Genomic DNA, 26,222 nt, shown 5'->3' with positions numbered 1-26,222 from the left:
AAAAATAGTTACCAAAATATTCGACTGGCCAAAGTAGGATGTTTTCTTTATTGTTTCATTTAGTCGAGTATTAAAGCCACTTTAACAAGAAAAATTTGTTTAAGTCTTAATGTCATAAAAGAGAGAGATTTCGAATCGCGTTTACGGCAGACGGCAAACGTGAGATTCGCGTTTATGTTTTCTTGAAAATATGTAATTATTATTATTACAGATGAGAACACTGCAAAATAATTCTGACCTTTGATGCTAACGCAAAACTACTCAATTTTACTGAGAAACTGAAAACACTGACCGAGCGGGAAATGAAGGATAAATATGGTCGCGTGGTCATTGCTGCGTTTCCTGCGTTTACTGAGGGAACCCATTCCTTAAAAGCCCGGTGGCTTCCCTTAGGCTTCCTCGCTATTAGTGTTTGAATAATTAGTTTTTTTTCCTTGTTTTTGTACAACTTATGAAAACAGTAAACTGAAACTGAAACTGAATTTTAGATCTCTATTGTTTCTATGCCCGAATCAATGAAAATACAGAGTTTATTCTTCAGTGCGGTATTGTCGGATTACCGCAAATAAAACCATACTGGAGCATACAATTTGCATCAACGACGCAAACCTGGCGGACGATTTTACCAAGTAAGACTATGTACTTATTACAAGCAGATTTAACAGTTGAATGCCTTTTGCGAACATGGTCGTATAGGAAATCATTCTACACTATTCAGCTGAAAATACTAATGTACAAAGCAAGCTTGCTTTCAAAGCAAGTTAGTAAACAGTTCCATATCTCAGAATATTAATTTTACCACCAATTTATTATTAATTCTTTTTAATTTTCTGTATGAGAAGATGTGATCGTTATCAGTATATGAAAAAATCTCTCAAAAAAAGTTATGAAAATCAGCCCTTATATCTCAGGACATTAAAATCGTCCCATTAAATTAAAAAAAAGATAAAAATTAAGGGAGTCAGGTAATTAACAAAGGCTTCTTGAAATGACACTTTTAAGGATTACTCCAATTTTACGAGGTTCCTTTAAAGTACCACTTTCAAGACTTCTTAAAATTGCACTTTTAGGCTGATTACAATCGCCACGTCTACGACTTCATAAAGGCGTCGTAAAATTGTCGCCTCGAGGCTTCTTAAAACTGCCACTTCTGAGGCTCCAGTCATTACTAACATCGCCAGCAATTTAAACAAGTCGTTATAAAAGTGCCAATTTTAAGGAAGCAATTTTAAGGAGCCTTTGTCGATTAGCAGCAAAGTGGCACTTAAAGTAACTTCTTTAATTATTTAACTTTTTTTAATTCGTAAAACGCGCATGCGCAATGAACGAGTCATCGAAATGAACGAAAATGTCACTCGCTCAGTGTTTCATCGGTCGGTCGATGGGCTGTACACTTTCAGCAAATATGAGGTACTCTCATGGCTTGCTAAAGTTTCTCTTCTCTTGCAATTGAAATGCGCATTTTGTGGAGCCTAAAAAGAGGACTCGACCGCCGAAAAGGAGGATATTGAAGATTTTGAGAATCTCAATTCGAAAAACTGCACAAGCTTTTGAACGATTAAACCAAAGTGCGGGCTTCACATGGATTTTTAATTACCGGAATGGGGAACGCTACATTACGGTTAATGTTGGCTTCAGTACGGTAAATGCAGTAAAATATTACCTCTCCGTCTGGAAAAAAAAAAAAGGCGGAGAAGGAAAAATGAACTAATCGCAGAATATGCCCCCTCCAGGAGTCGATCCCGAGACGTACAGGGTATAAACTCGAGGACTTGCCATGACACCAACCCAGAACACTGTCCTAAGGTTAAAAAAAAAAAGACAAGCAAAAGTGACGACGTGGATCTATTGAACCACTGATTACGACGGCCACAGCGGTGTTTCTTTGCTACATTAGCGAACAACTGCTGTTCATGCCTTAGGTATGAAAATCAAAGAAACAAATAACTTTAGACATAATCCGAAATATTATTTCATTCACCTGTTCAATTCACGAGTTCGCTCACACAGCGCTTTGATTTTTTAAATTGGACGATTTTATGTCCTGAGTTACAAAGGTTGATTTTCGTGACTTTTTAGGGAATTTTTTCATAAGGACTTCGTGCACTGCTTCGTAATCGAGTTAATTTGTTGACAGTTTGCGATATGGGTTATATTTCTAGCCAGATGTAACGCATATTTTCGACCTTATAACGTTTAAAATAAGGCGTCTTTCTTTTTGTTTTGTTTTTCTTTTCTTGTGAACCAAAACGAAAAAATAACATCGCGTGATATAGGCCTTTACACAAATATCTGGATATTTTTTGAGATATTTAGAAGTTTCCGAGATATTTAGAACATTTTAGAAAATTTTGAGATATTTAGAAAGATTTATATCTTTTTTGGGGCTGTTTTCCAGCTTTTCCTCGCTATTTTCTTGGCAGAATACTCAGTCATAGTCGTTATACACATGATAGACATACCAACTGTTTAACCCATTAGTGAGAAAACATTAAACTTTGCATCCACGTTGTTTTGAAAGTTGCTTTATTTCCGTAATACTAGTGTAGACAATGTCTGACATACTTTTCAGCTCCCGCTGGGGAAAATTTTGGCATAACTGGATTCATATCGGCTTATTTTTAAAACAAAAACGAGATATTTAGAGAATTTTTCGAGATATTTAGAAGAAAAAATGGGATATTTAGACATTTTTTTGAGATATTTTTCATGTGATATTTGTGTAAAGGCCTGGCGTGATACATTTGTCACCATCTGCAAACGGGTTTGACTTAAGCCGGCTCTCGCCGCCGAAGGCTTGGTTTCCTGGGACATACGCCCTTTAAAAATGTAACGAACAAAACATTGTTCATACGCCATTTAATTTGCGTGGTATCGTTGCTTCTGGTATGTAAAAGCAACTTTAACTTTAACTTTAATTCCCGTGTCCGCCCTTGCAGACTGGTAATCTCCCTGTAGTTTTTCTTTTTAGAAGGGGGCGGAGGAGGGGGGAGGGGGGCGTAGATTTTGGTCCCAACCGCACATGTAAAAGTGACATCACATCGTGTACGTTGAATGTACTACACACACAAAAAAAAGGAAAAGAAAAGAAAAAAGGTTAAGTTTTATTGCGATTTCCTTGAGGTTGATATTTTGTTGTACTTGCTATTGCTTGACCTTGTAGTTATCAATTTCATTTATCAGTGTGGTTTCTGAAGTAGAATGTAAATTGTTAATGTGAAAAACTGGAAAGTGAAAAAGCAGCGATTACCGGAACATTTACATTAGTCACGATAGCATTAGTCACGGAATTTTAACGATGGCGAATTTTACACTTTTAATTTACGGCTAAACGTTGTTTCATGCATCAAGCGCTTTAGACTTTTAATAGCATTTCTTATCGTTGACTGTTTGTGAATCCCCTACGAAGTGGGACCAGATCACGGAATTTTAACGATGGCGAATTTTATTCTTTTAATTTACAGCTAAGTGTTGTTTCTTGCATCAGGCGCTTTAGACTTTTTATAACATTTCTTATCGTTGACTCTTTGTGAATCCCCTACAAAGTGGGATCAGATCACTAAGATATGTACACCCTTGTTAAGTTTGATGTTCGTTGTTTAATTAAATTTTGATTTCATCGTCGAGAAGTGGATTAAAAATACATGAATTAACTTGAACAGCCGGTGACACGCGGTTTACCATTTGCCCTCTGCCCTCAGGCATAGAATGTTCGGTTGTTTGTTTTGTTTTTGTTTTTTTTTTTTTTGTTTTTCCATTTGGTAGCGAAATTTTCAAAATCGTGATCACTTATCTTTATGGAAGTTGGCGAGTGTGGGCTGATGATGTTCAAGAAATCGAATAATAGATTATAATAAGTAAAGGAAGCAGGGATGGCGCAGTGGTGAGAGCACTCGCCTCCCACCAATGTGGCCCTTGTTCGATTCCCGGACTCGGCGTCATACAGTCTTATATAAAGATATTGTTTTTCCGGCCCAGGCTGAATATTCTTATTTTTCTGCCGACGTTATTCTTGTGAATATTCTTAGATTGTAGCGTACGACATTTCCGTTTTAGAATGTATTGGGATATCAGTTACAAGTGTTTGGTGTTCAGATCTGTATCAAACTGTCATTAGCATCGAACATTTGGCTAGTGCAGGTTTTTATCGTTTTATTGGCTAGTTTTGCCATTTAGAGAAAGGAATAATTTTATACGGTTTAGTTAAAAACATGTAATTGTATTGTATTTACAAATTTTAAACTCAAAATTATATTCTTTTCAAAATCTCAGCCTCGGGTTTATTCTTAAAATATTCTTAAATTTTCGCAAATTTCAGCATCGATATTCTATAAAATAAATTCCTATATAAAAAGCGTGTATGTGGGTTGAGTTCGTTGTTGGTTCTCGTCCTTGCTCCGAGAGGTTTTTCTCTGGCTACTCCGGTTTTCCCCTCTCCTAAGAAACCAACATTTCCAAATTCCAATTCGATCGGGATTACTTTTTGTGTCAAGCACTTTATCATGAGCCTCTGGCTCGGCAGATTGCATAAGCAGTCCCCTTGTTATTGACATTAAATTCTTTTTTATTTATCAACATACTGTTAGACTTGAAAACGTTTAACAACACAAATTGATTCGTCTTTCAGTGAAAATTTGTAAAATGTTTGCAAATACTCAGCAAGCAAACATCTCTTTTCTCGGCCTTTTTCGGATAATGTCCGCTGTCAAGCGCAAAAAATTTGAAAAGGCTGTCAAACGTAAGGTTTTTTCTCTGATAGCTGAAAGCTGAGAAGGTTTTTGTGAGTCTGTGAGTTAACTGAATCATTTTACGATCTTCTAAAAAAACAGTTTCAAGAACAATTAGGTGAATCGGTTTTCCGAATGTCACACAACTACAACTGAAATTGCACTTGCAATGTTAAAATAGAAGTTTCAGCGACAGTCTCCTCAATAAGAGAAGTGGTCAAAACTACTAAACTCGAACAGGACCCACCAAACCACAAAATAGATGGTGGTCTCTGCCTGCACCCCTCCCCCTCCCCCCCCCCCCCCTCTTTTCTCAACCTCAAAAGATGATGTCTTTATTGCATAGCCACTCCTCTATCCAGCACTAAAAATGACAAAGAGACTGATTCAAACCTTGCTTTTCTTGTTTTTCTAACAATGCTGACTCTTGCAAGCTGAACATTTCTGTATCAAATCAAATTTGAAAGCCAATAAAATTTTGTTGACAATGTTCATGAGATAGGTGGTGTCTTCGATAACCCCCTACCCCAGACAAGGTGGGTCCCTCTTCGGAAAAACTTGTTATGACCAGTTCCCTAGGGTCACCATAATCAAGGTTCAGCGTTTTGATAACGAAACGAAGACGTGTTTTTCCTTTGAAGTCCAGAAATGGTCGGACAAAAACTCACCAAACCTTGTAGGGTGGTCCGGTACTTTTTCAAGCAGTTCGCACAAATAGCGTTATTAAATATAACAATCCAGTGAAACCTGTGTTAAGCGGACAGAAACCAAAGTCCCAAACGGACACCTATTTAGCGGACGGGGACACCTTAAAAGTGACTAAACTGATGGTCATTTCTATTGTTACAAACCTGTATTATGCATCAGTCAATTGAAACCCCAGCCCCCCGACCCCCGGGACATAACGGGGAATTTAACATTGGCCCGGTGTTAAAACACCGCTAATTTCCCCGCCCCCGGGGTCAAGTAGACTGTTAAAAGCCCCGCATAGGAGGGCATCAATACCGTACTTCGGAACCAAATAAAATACAAATCCGTTTGGTAAAAATGGACATTGTGACGGACGTAACGTTTAAGGCGGGGGTACACCCGAATTTGAGTGAAATTTGAAGAGGTTTTAAGAATGAATAGCAGGAAGAAAATGATTTTTGGAACACTAACAGACAGTTGATACCCACGCAAGAGCACCCCGGGTTTCTAGTGGACTAACTTGGTATCCGTCTATTAATTATTAACCACAAATTCTAATTTTAAAACTTCACTAAATCTTCAATATTTCTTACTTCTCTTAATTTTACTAATTTTTTTGAGAAAAACTATCTCCTCCCAAATATACCTAAAAATCACCTAAAAATTTACAAAATACCCCAAAACATTGATTTGTGTAATGAGCATAGGGTTTTTGTACTGCTTGAAATGCGAACGAGATATTTCCGTTGAACCGATTTTAAGCGGCGTGAAAACGGCTTTCAGGTGTGCCCCCGCCTTAACGTGGTATCATAAGATTTTTCATTAAAATTTTTAAATTGTCAGCACATTGTAGATTTTGATTTAGTTGTGACGATAGGTTTTTCCACTCTAAGCTTTTGGAAGGGAAACTGTAACTTCTGCGGTACAACGGCGGGAAAACTAACTCACTTAACTTGGCCGGAAACTTAGGCAACTCGGCAACTCGCTTAGCCTGCGGGAACGGAATCTCGTCACAAATTCCTGGTACTTTCGGACTGAACTTCGAAGGACAGCAATGATCAACACAGACCTAGATCCACACAGTTTAATCACAACTCACAAAATCAACTTAACAATTACAAGCAGGGTATATTAGTAACTAGCAGGGCTATTCAAAACAGTTTTACAACAAAAGACGAACGTTTATACTGTCGCGAACGCCGAACGTTCATATTGTCGCGAAAGCTAATCAAACTGGAAAGAAACTTATTCCATTGTATAAACTCGTCCTATTCAAAAGAACTAAAATAGGAACAGCAGCTAGAAACACAATTACAAAATATATGGAACGTCTGTTCTATTATGTGATCGGATACGCAAGGAAATTCTATTCAAAAAGCGCAAAAAGGCCAGTATAGCTAAGAACATATACAAAACCACGAGAGTCTGTTCCATTGTGTAGAGATAAATACAGGAGGTCTGCTGTAACTACAGAATCAATATAACAAAACCTACAGGTATCGAGAAGTACAGTATCTTAGTTAAACGAGCACAGTTCAATCATATTCCAAATCAAACAAAAGTAAAAACGAGAAAATATGGAAATAAAAAGAACTAAAAGTAAACGCAAGTGACGGCCTATTGTATTAACACTATTTCGACCGATTTTTTGGTTTAATTCTATTCAATTACATTTTCCCATAACACCAATAGTACACCCAAGTAATCATTGTTTGGACCCGAATTTACTATTTTCGATCGATTTCTTGTTTAAACTCAATGTAAATTTCTCCGAAACATAGTATCAAACCGGCACAGGTCGTTCAGCACATATAACAAGCTCACTTACCTCTGCAATTTGAGTTGAAGTCTTGTCTTGGGTTGCTCGACCTGTGTATCCAGTCTTCTTGGATAACGACACGAAACTGTTACTTGCGAGCCAGTTAGGACGCGGAATGCACCATAGAATGACTAAATTCCTATCCGATCCTAGTACATGTACCCGTAACTCAAACGTTTCGTAAAATAAGCTCCATTTAATTATCTATCTAATTGAGTTAAACTAAGTCACATACCCAGCTATGGAAATGTTCGTGACTGTTTTTATTTAAAATCACATAAAAATTAGAAAGACAAGGGCTCGGCTCAATGTTCCTTCATGTTAAATCCCCGCTGTTGTCCCCGCTTCCGGGTCAATAGGGAGCTTAAGCAACGATGACGGCAACGGCAACGACAACGCCGCAAAACAATAGGTTTAATGAGCAAAAACAATCACTCCTGCACGTGCGTTTTACATTTTGGTACATTTCTTTGCCGTCCTCTGCAAAACAACAGCGTGAAATGACCACATTTAAGGTTTTGTGGAGAAAGTGAACGTACGACGGTGAATTTTTCATTTTCTTTCTTAACTTGTACGCCACTCCTACCAATTTGTTCCCTGGATAGTTCGCCATTTTTGTAAAAGTTGAGCTCGTTGAAATAATCGCGAAGGAGCACAAATGAAATAAAGTTATATTTTCGGGTGGCGTTTTCGTTACCGTTGCCGTCGTCGTTGCTTAAACCCTCTAATGGCCCCGGTCAAACCGACGTTTTGTTAATTTCCCCGCCTCTCGGCGACAACGCGTTGTTAAATGAGCGTTAACCCCCGCGTTGACTGAAGCATTAAACACTTGTAATTAGACTCAAGATGTCAGACAACGGAAGTGCTAAAGATTGCCACCCACAAATTTGTCGGTTTTTTTTTTTTTTTATAGACAAATTCCAAAAAAAAGATAAATAAAACCTGACTTGACGAAAGATGTTTTAATTTGCGTCAACATTGTTAAATACACAAAGAGAAGAGAAACCTGTTTAAAAAACAATACAGTTTGTATATCTCATTAGGTTTGTTTGTATAGAGCTTTTTTTGTTCAGTTTTACTGTACTTTGTTTGCAATATCGTTTTGTTTGTATAGAGCTTGTTTTACTCATTTGATCTCTTAGAGAATTTGCGGTGTAATTTGTGTTTATAATACTTTGATCAATTTGTCAATTTTAATAAAGAAATTGATGCAAACGTATATCGTCATACAGTCTCGAAAGGTACCTCAAAAGTTTCCACAGTTCAAAAATCTGTTCAGTTGAAACTTCGTCGAAATCTGTTCAACGTGCCGTTGTCAAATGTCAGGGCCAACTGAAAACATGTTTACAAAGGTCGCTCGATGTTTGGATATCCCTTTCAAATGTTCCCTCAATTTGGTAATATTACACTAAAATAGTTGGAAGTATGCCCTAAAATATACGATTTCTCTGTTCTTGTTTTCCAAAGGTGCGCTCAACGATGAACGAGGCAGGTAAAATGGACGACAATCCAGACGAAGGTACAATAACAGTAAATCTTGTAAAGTGCAAGAAAGGCGGCGTCGGTTTTTTAGCAAGTAAGAGTAACGCCAGTCCGTATCTCGCAGTCTCGCACGTAGTAAAAGGTGGAGTGGCGCAAGAAACAGGGTTAATTGAAGTGGGAGACGTTATTCTTGAAGTAAATGGCAAATCATTGGAAAACGTGCCATATCTGAAGGCTTTGGAAATTCTTGACAAAATACCGACCGATGACACTTTGGTGCTGAAAATTCGCGCCCGAGATGGGTTCCAAGCGTGTCTGGAAACTGCTTTCGACAAGGAAGGACTCGTGAAGACGGTTCGAAGTACGAAAGCAAAAACGTCTTCAGAAAGTGCCACGGATATGGACGGAAAGCATGAAGGCGAGGGATTGTTGAACGGGAAAAGGGGGGATGAAAAATCAAACGGAGAAAAAGAGAATTCGGACAATTCCGCAGAAGAGCGGTTGGCTTCGAAGGACGAAAGCATAGTTAATGGAGGAGTGCCAAGTACGAAGCCCAAAACCTCTCCCGATTCTACAACGGATATGAACGAAAAGGCGAATGGAGAGAAACAGGAGCAGAAAAATTCGACGGAGGAGATACCGACTTCGAATGGATTTGCCGAAACTGAACAGAAGGTTGCTCGTCCACACAACAAAACTGAATTGCGCTGTGAGTCAAATGGTATCCAGAAATGCCCAGTTACCAATGCATTCTCGCAATACCAACCGCCAAAGTATGTCAGACTACAGAACCTCATCACTAATACTTTCACAACGGATAGTCTTCATCAAACAGCGATAGAAGTGAGTTGGACTGAAGTTTTATGTTTGTGCTGGCCCTAGCACCGCTTTTTTAGCGGCATAAATCACGTGTAAAGGTACTCGCCACACAAATTTGAACAACATATAACAATTGCCATGTTTACATTACATTCCTAAAAGGTGTGACTATTTGTAAGAAATTCAATACTTCAAAATTCATTATTTGTTCATGTCTAAGACCAACTATCCAATCAGTTCGTCGATAGCCCCCACAAGCTCATTTTTTCAGACACCTTACCTGCGTTCGTATATTTTGATTTTTCCTCGCTTCTTTTGTGTGTCCTGTTCTCATTAATCGGCCTATGGCCGAATGATCCTTCATAACGCGTCACAAAATCCTTCGGAACGCACGGAACGGTGTCAAAAATATGCCCACAATCGTGAGGTGCTTCATGCAACGTGCCCAGGTAACAAATACAACAATATCAAAATTTACATGTAGCCGAGTAACAGAGGCAATGAATTCTCTTTGAAGCCATAAGGAAAAGTATTCTATTAATAAAATACGACTTACTCGGAATTGGAGGAATAGACCTATTCGGCTAACCCAATGTTGTACCCAATTCAGATCCCCCGGGGTTATGATTCTTTGTTTAGTGCATTTGCATTATAATGTAGCATTCGCTTTTAAATGATATGGAAATACTTAGAACAAAACATTTTATGCCCAAAGGATTTGAAATGGGTACAACATTACGTTAGCCGAGTAGTTCTATAGAGTGTGTGCGCGGCGGCCATGTTAGAGGACTTAAACAATAGAAGATATTTGCATAAAAATACAATAAAAGAAAATCATTGTATTGTTTCGGTCCTTCAACATGGCCGTCGTGCACACACTCTATTGCGTTCTTTTAGGTTTTTTTCGTTTGAGTGGAAAACGCAGAAGTGCATTGTTATCAAAGAGTTTTCGAAATGCGTTCTGTCCTAACACAGGCATGACCTGGATAGAGGGTTAAAAATTACTGTCATATTTGCGGCCTTATGCTTGACCGTTGGCCGGGAGTATGAGCAGTGAATGTGAGTGATTAGCACTGTGATTTCTCTCCTCAGCCTGTTCACTGTTCTCAAAGCCGCTGTTTAGGCTCCTTGATGTCCCCATATGGTGCCTACCCTAAAAGGCCTTATGGTGTACCTAGGCCACCAGAAGAAGTCAAGGTTCACGCTGAAGATTTCCTTAAGCAATATTATGCATCCATGAAACTGTGAGTACATACAATAACAACAACAACAACAATTTATTTACAAATTCAGATGATATAAGGGGCTTGTCTCGCAAATATAGCCACAAAGATAGTCGAGGCGGGAGAAGACGAACACGAGAACATAATGGAAAAAATTACAATAAATTACAAACATGCTGGAAAACGGAAAAACTTAATTTTACATAATAACGCAGATTTAGATGAGGCTATGCCTGCAACGAAATTAAATGGTGCCGACCTTTTTTTGTTTTATTATTGATCCTCCCCTTGCCTAGCAGCTATTTATATTTTACCTTTAGCATTGTCCTTTTCTCCCTCACCTATAAAGTTCTATTTGTCGTTTCTGTTCTCTTCTTATATTTTTGTCGCTTCTATTTTCCTTCACCGCGAGAGAACGATTCAAATGACAATCGAAACGACACCTGCACACGTTGAGCATGCGCTGCTGTTAGCTCACGTTCATTACGTGATCAACCGGTTTTAAATACTGGTTATTGCCCGCTAGTGAGCATGTCTTTCCGGCGTTCCTCGCTGGTTTTTTTTGAGCCCATGGTATATTCGTATGACAGATGTCAATCAACTACCGAGACGAAGGAAAACAGAATTGGCGATAAAGAGTATCCTCTGCTTGCAGGGTATTGTTTAGAATACTCACATTACGTTAACTGAATCTATCAGGATTCGAAGAGCGATTTAATTGATATCATTTGGCTAATCACAGCACAATAACAACTCGAAGATAAGTCCATGCAACCGGTGACGCGCGCGGGAAAACATGCAACCGGTACCGTGCGCGGGAAAACATGCAACCGGTGACGCGCGCGGGAAAACATGCAACCGGTGCCGTGCGCAGGAAAATATGCAACCGGTGACGCGCGCGGGAAAACATGCAACCGGTGCCGTGCGCGGGAAAACATGCAATCGGTGCTGCGCGCGGGAAAACATGCAACCGGTGCCGCGCGCGGGAAAACATGCAACCGGTGCTGCGCGCGGGAAAACATGCAGCCGGTGCCGCGCGCGGGAAAACATGCAGCCGGTGACGCGCGCAGGAAAACATACAACCGGTGCCGTGCGCGGGAAAACATGCAACCGGTGCCGTGCGTGGGAAACACGCAGCCGATGCGCTAAGCGTAAGAAATCGTTACCCGTTCCAAGCGCGACAAGAACATACTTAACTAGACGTTTTAGTAGGGTTACTCTTGGCAGTTGATGTGCAAGTAAATTTTTTTTTTTTGGTTATTTTGTTTTCGTCTTTTTACAGTGTTGACGGTCCTGCTCACCAGCAGCGTTTGGCCGAGGTAATGAAGGAGATTGAGGAGACTGGGAGCTATGACTTGACGGAAAAGGAGCTGATCTTTGGCTCTCGACTGGCTTGGAGGAACGCTCCGCGGTGCATAGGGCGAATACAGTGGAATAAATTACACGTGAGCTTGATTATTTCCCTTACTAAAGTTCTGAAACGGGAGAAGAATCGTGAACACTTAAAGGGGAGGTATCATGGGGTTTTTATATCTTTTGTTAAAAATGAAGAATAACAAAATGAGACCTCCAATCAGCTGCCAAATAATTCTAGAATGACGAGAGGAAAGAAATCAACTTAATTCTTGAAAGGAACAACTCTTGATCGGTGCGTGATTCGTGATTCGTGATTCGTGATTCCATTTTGGAAGCAAAAATGTGAGAACTTGAAAAACATTAGCATAACATTTTTCAAGTCTCAATCCATACCGGCTTACTCTGTCACTGGCCAGAGGCACTAATCAACAGTTTTATTGCACTGGGGTGATAATTTATAACAAACCTGACAATTATTTCGTTGTTTCTGCTGACAGACAAGCATTTTTGGGTTTTGAAATGACAGCAAATTTTGCGTGATACTTCCCCTTTTACTTGTATATAGCAATGCCATAAATGTTCCAATATATCCAGTAGCGAAGGAATCACCTTTAGCATTTGCCACAAAGAGCAGAATCCCATCAATAGAATCTTAAGTTAAAACAATCTTGTATATCAAATTCATAGTTTACAACACTACAGAAACTTTCTACTCATTAGCTTATATTTGAACGGTTACGCTTTAGGATTTCATCTACAGACTCAAAAGTTAGAACCACCTTTGTCAGGATAATAAACAGCACCACAGGAAAGTACTGCTCAGTACCTCTGAATGGTCACACTTTTTAATTTAGGATTTCATCCACATACTCAAAAGTTGGAACTGCTTTTACGGCATAATAAACAGTACCACAGTAAAGGACATTTGCTTTCGTTTTGTTTGTCACACTCTACATTTTATCCACTGACTTTAAAAGTTAAAGCCACCTTGCACAGCGTACTTTTCAGCGCCACAGGAAAGTACTGCTCAGTAGCTTTCGTTTGAATTGTCACACTCTAGGATTTCATTCACAGACTCTTGAAAAAGATAGAACCACTTTGCACAGCGCAATGAGATGCCCCGCGGAAAACACGATTCTGCTCAGTAGCTGTAACTTTCCCGGCCACTTCAGCGACAAGTTATCTGTTTGCGGCTTTTCTCAGTTTGAAACAGATGTAAGCTTAAGCAGCTGCATGGGTCCTCCACATAATGTGAAACGAGAGAACAATAATACAGTCATTATGAATAAAGATCAACGAGCTCGAGGGTGCTTTTGTATTGTTTTGTTTTTTTTCCTTTTCCCGCCATCTTCATAACCTAAAAATGTATTCCTCTTTTCAGGTTTTCGACGCCCGTGATGTAACCACCCCGTCAGAAATGTTTGAGGCACTTTGTAAACACATTAAGTACGGCACAAACAAGGGAAACATCAGGTAAACACATAGCCGTCTTCATGTACATAAAAGATCAAGCACAGTCTTTTTCGTAAGAGTACGACCAATCTGTTTATTTTGTGTCCTTCCGGTCATAACCTCAGGAACGTAGACTTCCACACTTCTAGCATCAGTGATTTCAAACAATGCAACCAGTCTCTCAGTCAGGCCAAGCTATTTGGACCATGGTAGTGTAATAAACGAAAACCACAACTTCGTTCTCAGGGTCCCTCCTCTTCACTTCCCAGGGAGCGAGAGGAGAGACCCTGGAAACGAAGTTGCTAAAAGCAGCGAACAAATTTAAGAGGCTGTCCGCGTAAGAACGGATAAGGCAAAGTTCGACTTTTCACGATTTCGCTGATTTTTTTTCTTTTAATGAACATCAATCATTATATCACATTAACAAATATCACATTTACTGAGCTCAATACGTTTTTTTTTCGTTGTTGGCGAGACGGTTTACAAGGTGAGAGACTCTACGATTTATCTATACATTGCCGGTGCTGTCAAAACGTCATTCCTTGCTCAAACAGCTTGAATATTTTACACATTCAAGTTCCATTTGTTAATAATTATTTAAATGTTTAACTTTTGTTTTCTGTGAAATTTTGACTGAGTTACGATTTTTTCAAAATACCCCCTCCTGAACTTCAGAATGCATTAAACGTGACTTACATGTAGTTGAAGCCTATTTTCTCTTCCCCTAATATTCACGGTTTTCAATCGAAACTAAAAATAAAGCCGTCAGACCGATAGACACATTTCTGAACCAAACTCTTTTAGAATTACAATAATAATCGCCAGGTAAATATTTCTTGCCATTTAGCCATATTTTACAGAAGATCTATCCTTTAATTGGCATTTTAAATGAAACCTCTTGAGCTTTTATTCTTTTCCACGATGTGCCTGTAGCAGTGTTTGTTTTGTGTGACTGACAGTTGCTCATTTCAAGGTATATAAATTATTCGATATTCATTGTACGCTCAATTTAAAGGTTACCGTCCTTGTATGTATGAATAAAATCGGTAGATACAAATTCTCCCCAAGACAAATTAAATGCCTCTAAAGTTTTTGATATGAAGTTCCACTCCGAGGTGTCGAATGCCTTTTCAAAGTCTCATGAAAGACGCGGCAGCCATTTTGAATTGAATACTCTTCCGTACTAATAAAGCCGACTCAGTAAGATCTCGTCAACCTGTCGTGGTGAACCTTCGGCATACCGAACCTTTACGGAAAATGGACTTACTTTCTTTCTTTCTTTCTTACTTACAATACACGATGACAATGTACGTTTCAGCTTCTACAAAGCTGTAACCACAAAAACAAAAGAAAACATCAGTGAACGTAGTCACTGTTACAGGTGATAGCTAAGCAGTAATGGATGTCTTCACAGTCACTTGAGAATCCTGAATTGTGCCGAAGATAAATAACGTAATTGATGTCACAAAATTCATTGCGTTTTCTTTTCCACTAACAGAAATTGCTGATTTGTGTTTCAGCATCAGTAACTTTAGAGAACAATTACCTTGGGATTAGGGTAACCATCTATAGCCGCAATGTGACCTTCCATGCTCACTGTCATCCCGTTTATATAAAAATTCCGCTGTCCATTTGGTTTAATTCTCCTCACCCACTCACCATCTTTAGTGTATACTGCAAAACACAGGTGCCCTGTTACTCGTTCATATCCAGCGACGACAGCGTATTCATCTGATGGATGACAGGCAATGTGGCTATAGACATCTTCTTTAGTGTTAATGTTGAATTTACGCTGCTGTTCGCCATCCTCGGTAAATATGAACACACAATGAGCATCCCTGTCCAGTATCATGACCTGACCATCAGGACTAGCAGTGATATCAAATGTATACTTCAGTATCCCTTCTCCAAAGCTGCGTACATATCTCCCCTCATGCTCGTACACATGCACAGTCCGTCTTGTCAGTACCAGCACTTTGTTATTGGTGACTGCCAGTCTGGAGCCGAAGTCCCTCACAGGAAACTTGTGTAGTAGGTCAGCGGTATGACTGAATACCTGAACTTCCAGGTGAGTCCCAGGCTTCCCCAGCCTGACCAGTACAAAGATGTTGCTGTTCACATCAGTGGCGACATCAAGAACATATAAGTCCGTGTCAGTGTCATTGCGTTCAGGGTGAAATTGGACAACAAACTCTCCGATGCTGTCAAACACTTTCACACTTTTATCCGAATAGTCTGCTATAATAAACTGTCCATCTGGGTTTGTAGCGATACTCTGAGGTCCATTCAGCTTGTGCTTCACTTCACCCTCCTGACCAAGTGACCATGGTGTGACACAGCAGTGCGCCATGCCAACTTTGCGCAATACTTCTGCAACTCTGTCGTCACGCAGAGGGTCAATTATGTCTTCTCCAGTATCAACAGGGGGACAGTTCAAGATAGCTCCATTTTTACCGGCCGCTTGTGTGACATCGTAGATTGCGCGATTTACCTGACAGACAGCGGAAATTATTTCTCTTCGTTCATCTTTACCAAACCGACCCTTGACATTGAGCAAGCCTTTCTCGAGCTCCACTTTAAAGTTGTTCTGAACATCTGGCAGAGAGTGGAGTTCCTGAAGGCATTGTTCGCACTCTGGTACTGCATTTTTCAAAGCACTGCTGATAGATAAGGATGATAAGTCGCCCGCAATTCCCATAGTCTCCAAAGCTGACTCTAACATTGCCGCCATGACGCGATATCGGATAGCTTTGATGCGGTCCAACGTACTCAGAGCCTCATTGCTGAAGGCACGAGTTGCTTCTTCTCGAGCAAATTCGAATCGCTTTCTCGCATGAGAAAGCGCCATCTTCGTTTCTTCATTGAGTTCTGACAGTTCCATTTTGCCCATTTCTGTAGCGAGAGCCACTGTGTTTACCGTACGTGTGGGTGAAGCCGGGCTTACTGCATCAAGCTTTTCTTCATTGCCTCTTTCCCTTGCCCCTGCCATTGCTGCATCAGCATCTGCGTCCATTGCTTGATACAGATATCTAACGCCTGCTTCAAAAGCGGTTATGGATGCCAGTAGATTCATCCTCGCCAATCCATCCAACTTAGACTTGATATCGTTGATTTCACGTTGGATCAAGTCTCGGATTTTTTTATCCGTCACATCACCTTCTTTTAACTTTTCGGCTGCCTTATCCCTGGCTTTATTCACGAGTAAGCCGAAAGTAGCTTTGAACACGGCTGTTATTATCGCCGACATGACTACTAACAGAGAACGTTAACTCTGCTGTATTCTACGAAATATGAGGGCTGATTACTAGCACGGAGCTGTTTATTAAACACGGAAAAAATTCCACAAATGGCTGCCCTCGCAAAACAACGTTATAGGTCATTACTTCACAAAAGACACTAAGTTGACGCAAGGTTTATTTTCACCGCATTCATGTTTCGATGAACAAATTGAATGAGAGCGGACACTTTGACTCCAGCACCAAAACAATGGCTGTCAAAATTGTGATTTATTGGGCTCTCTGTCCTCAAGCAGAGCTCATTATGTATCATACTTTAATGGCTTTGCTTTCTTTGAATGAAGTGTTTCATCTGTTAGAAATGTTGTGTGCGAGGGTTTAATAATCTAGCGAACAGTCATTTGAAAACCTTTTTACAACCGCATAAGTGAAGGGGAACCTACGTTGTTATAATTTTTGTAAAGGGGAGGGGTATATGCTTAAAAACCATCAAGATATTTAAAGGGTACAAATGAATGTTTAAGATATTTACCGAGTTGTGGAACTTTTCATCGAGTTCCTGTTTTGATAACGGTTTTAAGTGCTGTATTCAGCCTTTATTCTTTTGTTTTTGTGGTGAACGCGCTGCAAGTCATTACAAAACAGGGACCCTCAAGGAAAGACTCAACGGCGCCATTTAATTAATTAACAAACCCTTGAAACTTATTGTATTAAATAAATTCAAATAGTTCAAATTCAAAATTAATCACATCATAAAGTTGACCCACATAACCCTGGCTCATACTGACTGAAGTCGTTTGTGTATGGATTTAACGCTGGGTGGGGTGGGAGGGGGAGCTACTGAGGCACTCAATATAGTTTCATGCGGGGAGGCTACTCCCGAAGGTTCATCCCCTCGATCAGATTAATAGCCTTTCATAGACCAACCTGTGCCGAAATGGAGACCCTTTCACATACATAAAACTATAATTTGTACTCCCTTTTGTACACCTCATAGGTAAGCCATAGACGGAGAATTGCCCCCTTCGTTATTGCACAGGAAGGGCAAACTCTCTGCTTTACAACATGTATTCAAGGAATTTCTGCTCTGTTTTTGACACGTTTGCAATACTTAGAATGAAATTGCTACCCTCAAGACAAACAGTCTACTTTGCGATCATGTAAAATGCTATTTTGTTTTTTGTTTTGTTTTATTTTTGTTACAAGGTTGACATACTACGTGGGCGAAATAGGCTTCCTTTATAGCCGTGCCTCTCTCTATATCCCACAATCCGGGAGTTTTCCCACCCCCCCCCCCCCGTCTCGGTTTTTCTGGAAGATAAATCAGCAGATAGTTTTTACTTTCGCTTAACTGAGGTTTTTCCAACTCGAGAGCAAGCTCCTTGCTGAACGGTAAAGGAAATAAAGCCAAAACTCTCCTTGCAAGCAAACATAGAAACCATTTTAGCTTTTTACTACTACTGACGAGTTTGTGTTTTTCTATAAAGAACTGTTTAGCTTCTTTGTTTCATAAAAAAGAATGACGCCAACGCATTATTATAAATCCATTAGTGACCCAACATGTAAAAGTCTCCTGACCCGTAACAAAGTATTGCATCCAACTGATGAATTGTGTCTGTTCGTCTTTTATCTGCTAATTATCATTCTAGGTTATATTCAGACGTCTTCCATAAAGAACGGCTATGTAACGTTTTAAAGCATCTTGTCGTCCGTCGTGCCCGGCCGGGTTCGGTTGTACTTACTCAACTACATTGCGCATTAATACGAGTAAATAGAATTGAAGGTTAAAGCACACTGCAGCTTGCTACAAGCAATCAATCATTCCTAACTGCGAAACCCATTTCCAAAGAGACTGAATGAAGAACAAATGTCACTAGAAATTCTACGAAAATTTTATGGGTCTTTTTAATATTATTTGTGTTTCATTCATATGCGCGTGCGCAAAGATTTGCATGAACTTGCATTCAGTGAAAGAAATGCCATGTTATGTTTTAACCCTAGTGAATAAACGATCGACGGTTTTTGTTTTCATTCAGTGACACAGGCATACTTGAAAAAAGGCAATCCTAGTGATCCCTACAAGAGTTGCCGGCTGGGATCGTACTCAAGACTTTCCGATGACTAGTTTGGATGCTGTACCACTGAGCTAATCCTGCATACTCGTAGGAATTGGATGTCGAAGAGAGGCAGATGAGAAAGAAATGTCATTTCACTGACTGATCCGCGTGTACCGTTTGTTTTCACCTAACTTAAAAACTATCATCACATTTGTCGGCTTACCGCTCTTCGACATTCAAATCCTAGCAGCATACAAGATGAATCTCCAACAGAGCATCATTTGAGCTCGCCGGTGTTCGATACACTCTAATCCAGGAAGACATGACTATTTTGATCAGTCAACAAGTTTGTATCATCGCATATTGACCGGTAAGGCAGATACGGTGTCCGAAGACGCTTTCGCGGTTAAGCCGAATTTTCAGCTGGAAATTACGGTAACTTTTCATGTCAAATGAAAGGTTTTTTTCCATTTCGTTCCGAATCTGTAATATCATTTTTTTAAATCTTTTTTTCCTTTTATTTAAGTACCACACATTACTTACAACGCTAACACTGCTTACAATACTAACATTATTTACAAAACTAAATTTCTAGCAATACGTAACACTGTTTACAATATAGCAACATTAGTTACAATACTAACTTTAAACACAACACTTATGTTACTTATGCTAGTTATTTTTATAATACATGTAATTTTTATTTATTTATGTAGTTTTGTCACTAAGGGAGGAAAACGAGAGCACTGTACCGTTATCGTCTATAAAAGGATAGATCTTCTCTAAAATATGGCTAAATGGCCAGAAATATTTACCTAGTGATTATTTTGTATTTCTAAAAGAGTTCGTTCGGATCAGAAATGTATCTATCGGTCTGACGGCTTTATGTTTAGTTTCGATTGAAATCCGTGAATATTAGGGATATCGCGGAGCTCTTTACGGCATGCAGCGTAAAGTGCCCATAAATTTTACTACCTACATTAGTAGATTGGTGTTAGTGCTTTTGACTTAAAATAGACTTGACCCTAAGTCAGATTCCACTTTTGTGAAAATAGGCTTTAACTACATGTATGTCACGTTTAATGCATTCTGAAGTTTAGGAGTGGGTATATTGAAAAAATTGTAACTCAGTCACAATTTCACAGAAAACAAGAGTTAAACCTTTAAAGTGTTATTGACAAATGGAACTTGAATGTGTAAAATATTCAAGCTGTTTGAGCAAGGAATGACGTTTTGACAGCACCGGCAATGTATAGATAAAGTTATCTTAATATATTTGTTAAGTAATATCGTTGTGATTCTTTTTATACTTTTATTCAATTTAAAAGAGTAGTTTATTATAGCTTATACGTATTGTAATTCGAGTTTAGTGTTGTTTTTCCCACGGCTCCTAGGAAGATCATTTGATGTAATGATACGATCTCGTGTGTAAATAAAGATGATGACGATGATGATAATGATGATGATGGTGATGATGATGATATTTGATGATGATGGTGATGATGATGATAATGATGATGATGGTGATGATGATGATTATGATGATGATGATGGATGATGATAATGATGATGATGATGATGATGATGATGATGATGATGATGATGTTGATGATGATGATGATGATGGTGATGATGATGATGTTGATGTTGATATTTGATGATGATGATGATGATGATGATGATGGATGATGATGATGATGATGATGATGATGATGATGATGATGATGATGATGCTGATGATGCTGCTTCTGTTGTTGTTGTTCCATGTTTGCAGGTCCACCATTACTATCTTTCCCCAAAGGAGACAGTCTTTTAAAGACTTCCGTGTGTGGAACTCCCAGCTGATTCGTTACGCTGGCTACAAGCAGGTTGATGGCTCTGTCATCGGTGACCCTTCTAACGTTGAGTTCACTGAGGTAGAGTAATGTTTAAAAAACGAGCAGGAGTGTTTTATCGGACGTAGCCGAGTGGTTTTAAACCCGAAAAAACACGTGCTGAGAGTTTTTTGAATGGCTTCAAAAACATTCCTGGAAAAGCTTGTGTCAATAGAGTTCATAACAACTATGCTTTTGTGAACGTTCGAAATTAGCACACGAGAAAAACACCACATACTTATCAGGAGTGTTTTATCAGCTAATAAAACGCCGCATACAAATAAGGAGGAGGTTTATCAGTATAAAGTCACTGCACGTGATGTATTATCGACCATTTGATAGGTCGATGGGCTTATGAATTATTAATGAGTTTTGAATGCTTGTTATCTCTTTTTGCAATCCCCAAGAGTGCGAGCCATTTATGCCTACCAAATCCCCCGCCAGTAGTCATCCATAGGAGGCTAGCGCCAAAACGTTTAACGCATGGAATGAAGCGCTGTTAGGGGTTTTGGAGATAAGGCATAACTGCAAAGAATTTATAGGAGTGAGGGGATAATTAACTTAGTTGGGGTAGCCTTGGCAATTTTAAGGGATGGCGAAAACCTATCCTAAAAATAACAAGTAGAACTGCGGGATAACCCAACCACCCTGACAAGGCCTATGGAATAAGCCATTTGAACCTCAAGCTTTGAACCTCATTATGGAAGCGAGGTTAAGTGCAAAGTTCTTATAAAAGTAGCTTTCATTCATATTTAAACAAAACTATTTTTCACATGAAAAGCTTTGCACGTACACTTGCTTTCGGCTTGACAACGCTTCAAGCATAGGTGCGCTGCATTGATTTGGCACTGCGATAGAAATGACCTCGTCATCAGGCTGCCATTAGCGTATGCGCGCATTGGTCAGGGCTGCTCTTCCAACCGACATGCTTATAACTTCCGTCGGGGCTCAGAATTTTTGTCTTTAGTCCTATGCAACTTGTGAGAAAAACATGTTAATATTTTAACATTTTCTCTTCATCTTCAGATCTGTGAGCAACTTGGCTGGGAAGGCAAGGGCGGGAATTTTGACGTTTTGCCTTTAATCCTTCAAGCTCACGGCGGAGATCCTGAACTGTTTGAGATTCCTCCGGAGATCGTACTTGAAGTGGAAATGAAACACCCAAAGTAAGCTGCTTCGAGAGTGATGAACTGCTTATTTCTTCTTACAGTGTCAATTTAGTGCAAGGAGTGCTGTCTTTCAACCAAACGGGATATTTTCAGAAGTAGTGAAATCAGAACGGCTAGCAAAGCATGAACAAGCTTGTACCATATTTAAATGCCCACACTTCGGGATTTCATCCACAGACTGAAAAGTTAGAATCACCTTGTATAGCGTTATTAACCATATGACAGGAAAGTATTTCTCAGTAGTTTTCATTTAAATGGTCACACTTTGGATTTCACCCACAGAGTCAAAAGTTAGAGCCACCTTATACACTGCAATAAAAAGTACCACGGGAAAGTACTGCTAAATTTAACCACATAAAAAATTAGAAACGTTAAAGGGCCGCAGTTAAATGCTAAGTAGCTTTCATTTAAATGGTCACACTTCAGGATTTTAGATCCGCAGGCTCAAAAGTCAGAATTACCTTGTACACCATAATATAGTAGCACCTCAGAAAAGTACTGCTCAGTAAATTTTATTTGAATGGTCACACCGTTATAAAATCATCATAGCAAAGTACTGCTCAGAAACATTTCTCATAATGGTCACACTTAAGGATTTCGTCTCCCGACTCAAAAGTCAATATCGCCTAATGAAGTCTTATAAATAGTACCACAACAAGGGATAATGTCCTAGAATGTTCTCCAGAAACTCAAACGCTAGAACTGATAAATTATAGAAACCTAGAATCACATGAAGATAATCCACCAACGCAGAATGCCAGGCGCTGAGTTTTTTCAAGAAGAAATGCAAATAAGAGAGATGGCTGGAGTAAATGAGTGAAGGACTCACTACTTCCCTAGGAATTCAGGGCTTTGATACGTTGATGATGATGATGATGATGATGAGGAGGAGGAGGAGGAGGAAGAGGAGGATGATGATGATGATGAGGAGGAGGAGGAGGAAGAGGAGGAGGAGGAGGAGGAGGAAGAAGAAGATGAGAATGATGATGATGATGATGATGATGATGATGATGATGATGATGATGATAATGATGATGGTGGTGGTGGTGGTGGTGGTGGTGGTGGTCTTGTCAGCCTCTTTGACACTTATTAACTTCATTTACCTTTCTTGTTTTCTAGGTATCCGTGGTTTGAAGAAATGGGACTCAGATGGTACGCCCTACCCGCAGTATCGTGTATCATGCTGGACGTTGGAGGAGTAGAGTTCCCGGGCTGTCCATTTAATGGATGGTAAGGGTCATACCGGTCCTCAAACGAGAATTTACGAAGTTTGATTGCACGCGATCGTTGGCCATTTCGGCAAGAAGTTAACGTGACGTATCCGGACAAGAAAAGATAAAATTCCAAGATGACCACTTGCTACCATTGTAACCCTAGGGCTTCTTTTGTCTCGCTCAGTTGTTTGTTTTTAGAGACCACCATAAAGCAGACAATTAGAATTCCCTCAGGTAGGACGCGAGAGGGACTAATCTAACTTTGATAAATGACTACATAAAGGAAGTAAACAGCTACTTCGGCGGTGGTCACGTTCTTAGTCGTTTCAAGTCGTTGTTTTGCAGAACGGTAGAGAAATGCATTAAACCTTATAACGCACGCGCAGTACCAACGTTTTGCTCATTAAACGCTCTGAATGATTTTCCTGCCAATTTAGTTCCTGGGGCCCGTTTCTCGAAAGTCCCGGTAACTAACCGGGCCCTATAAGTGTCCTTGGTGATAAATGTTTCTTAACAGAAGTCAATTTTTGTTAGCTTTGAATACTAAATTTTAAAATCTTTTAATTCTATGAAAACATTGGCCCCAGGGGCCTGTTTCTCGAATCAGTCAGCCACAGAATGCACGTTGAACTAAAGTTGGAATAATTTGCGAACTACTTTGCGTTAAGCGTTTTTTACGCCAGTATCAAACCATTTTACTTATTTTAATCTGTTGTTAGCTTGTGTATAATGTTATTTGCTTTGCCAGGTACATGGGTACAGAAATTGGTGCACGCGATTTCGGTGATCCTGGCCGTTACGACATGTTGGAGGTTAGTTCCCACTAATGCCAAGCAAATACCGTTGTAATGGAAGAGACGATGACTCTTTGAGTCTCACAATCAATCTTCTGCGTTATGTAATGTGGTTATGTCCTTTGCGTGTGAGCATAGTAAGGTAAGGTAAGGTAAGGTAAGTTAACGTCGCACTCGGGCTGAAGTGGCCCACACGGCCAGTGCTTAACCCGGTTTCTGTAGTATGAAGCAACTAGGAGTATTGCTACTCCCCCCTGGTTGGGACGCTAGTCCGTCAGAGGGTTACCCCCAGCAGTATGTCGCGGGTACCCATTTATACACCTGGGTGAAGAGAGACAATGTGGAACAAAGTTTTTTGTCTAAGGATGACAACCTTTAAGTACTTTCCTGTGATGTTGTTTATTAGACCCGGTGTGCCAGGTTGTTTTAACATTTTTGAAATTGCTAAATTGTGGCCATCCTAATCAAAGCTGTTGAGCAATACTTTCATGTGGGCCTGTTTACTATGGGCTCTATAAGGTAATTCTAACTCTTTCTGTCAGAGGAATAAACCTTTCAGTGCAATACCCCATTTTACAGTTATGTACTTAGTGACCTGGTCTTTAACTTGAAGCGAGGCTAAACCTCACTGCTTTTCAGACGTAAATCATGCCGTTCTACTATTTTGCACTTGCATACGAAAAGCAGTGAATTTTGTATCAAAGCAAAATCACCTCACCACCAGTCTCGTTTCTAATCAAAGGCCAGGTCACTAATCACACAACTGTAAAATAGCCTATTCCAATCAAAACTATCGAGCAAAAAAACTTTAAAACTCTTTAAACTGATAAATTAACAACCCTTTGCTTTAATTCATGTTGTTGCTCTGTTTTTCTCCCACAGCCTGTAGCGAAGCGGATGGGTCTGGACACAAAGAGTAACTCTTCTCTCTGGAAAGACTTTGCCTTGGTGGAAATAAATCTGGCTGTTTTATACAGCTTCCAGGTTTGTAAGAACGTTTAATTTTGGTGCTGAGGCTGAACGTTCTTATGTTTTTTGCAGGTCAGCTTTAAACGTTCTCAAAGGAGAAGTATCAGAGGCATTTGGTATCATTTCAAAAGCCCCCTAACAGAAAAACGTTTCAGAAAGTTAAAGATGATAATGGTCCAGTATTGTTAGAAATTACTACCCAGTACACGAAAGCCTTCGATGAGTGTTTTTGGCTACAAATGGATTGGATTGGAATGAATTGCAACTTGAAAAAAAGTTAAGCTAACGTTTTTCAAGTTCTCGTATTTTCGTTTCCAAAATGCCTTACAACAAGAATGTTAACCTACTTAACTGACCCTCAGGCTGAGGTATCTTCTTAGTATTTTAGTATGGGGTATTTTCTTAAAATTTTGATAAATCTCAGTCTCGGCGTTCTTAGGAAAAAAAAGTGTTAGTGCTCTCGGTATGGTAAAACGTCCAATTGAGGTTATTGTAAACTGCAGTGATTTCTTCTACTAAAAAGAAATCGTACCTCTTCGATTCACAAATGGAGATATCAATTAAACATTTGCCTGTCGTAGGTGAACAAATTTATATTGTCAGGGGCACCCAATGGTTAGTTTCGGTGGAATATCTGTTCGAAAAAAAAATCACCTCAAAAATTCGGATTACAGTCAACTTCCTTTAATTCGGACACCCTCGGGACCGCGAGTTTGTGTCCTTAATAGCAAGAGTCCGTAATAGCGGGAATTTATTTCAGTTAAACGTCTGTAATTTAGTTTTTCCGGGGATTTAGCTGGTGTCCGTATTATCGGGGTCCGCAAGGCGAGAGTTGGCTGTAAATTGTGAAGAAAAACAAGCGCTTTTTTTTAGAGAACGGTGGAAAACTCATCCCATTTGTTTACGGAGGGAAATATGTCGTTAAAAGTGCGAAAAAAGGTCAGCTAGCATTTTCGGAAAGTCAACAGCAGGTCATAAGTTCGGAAAATAAGATTCCGTTCCCTATGTCCAGAAATGCACGCTAATGAGATTCATGAACTGTATGATAGACATAACAAGGTGTCCCCTAACCTTAATTCTTACTAAAACACAAATATTTCTGTCAAACATGAAGTCATATGAAAACGACAGAAAGGTATGTTTTATGTGAAGTACCCAAATTCAGGGTTAGGTGCATTTCTGGAAATAAGTGAAAGTTTTCGGCAATTTATTTTCAGCTAAAGAATTTGAACAGATCAAACTGTACTAGCTTAACAAATTTGTCTTTTAAAAGGCCACAAAAAAAAAATGTTGCGGCAATCCAGGAAAGAACGCTTTAAGCATTTTGCTTTAATGTTCTCG

General features: G+C 39.5%; 1 protein-coding gene across 8 annotated transcripts in view; it reads left to right on the top strand.

Annotated features, from left to right (window-relative positions):
- Positions 1–26,222, top strand: part of LOC146482682 (nitric oxide synthase, salivary gland-like) — an 83,632-nt gene that overhangs the window by 37,119 nt on the left and 20,291 nt on the right. For 7 of the 8 annotated variants that reach the window (XM_085106752.1, XM_085106745.1, XM_085106744.1 and 4 more), the window contains 9 exons: positions 8,704–9,561; positions 10,630–10,781; positions 12,043–12,205; positions 13,498–13,589; positions 20,636–20,777; positions 21,762–21,901; positions 23,024–23,134; positions 23,867–23,930; positions 24,795–24,896. In XM_085106752.1, the coding sequence (XP_084962878.1) occupies positions 8,716–9,561; positions 10,630–10,781; positions 12,043–12,205; positions 13,498–13,589; positions 20,636–20,777; positions 21,762–21,901; positions 23,024–23,134; positions 23,867–23,930; positions 24,795–24,896 (1,812 nt within the window). In that variant the 5' untranslated portion in view covers positions 8,704–8,715. Of the gene's footprint in view, positions 1–608; positions 630–8,703; positions 9,562–10,629; positions 10,782–12,042; positions 12,206–13,497; positions 13,590–20,635; positions 20,778–21,761; positions 21,902–23,023; positions 23,135–23,866; positions 23,931–24,794; positions 24,897–26,222 lie in introns of those variants that run through there. The other variant, XM_085106751.1, reaches the window with a different exon arrangement.

This window comes from Pavona decussata, unplaced genomic scaffold (assembly GCF_977016875.1).
Source record: "Pavona decussata unplaced genomic scaffold, jaPavDecu1.1 SCAFFOLD_44, whole genome shotgun sequence".
Classification (NCBI taxonomy): domain Eukaryota; kingdom Metazoa; phylum Cnidaria; class Anthozoa; order Scleractinia; family Agariciidae; genus Pavona; species Pavona decussata.
The sequence above is the reverse complement of the archived record's forward strand: the minus strand, read 5'-3'. Positions and strand labels throughout refer to the sequence as shown.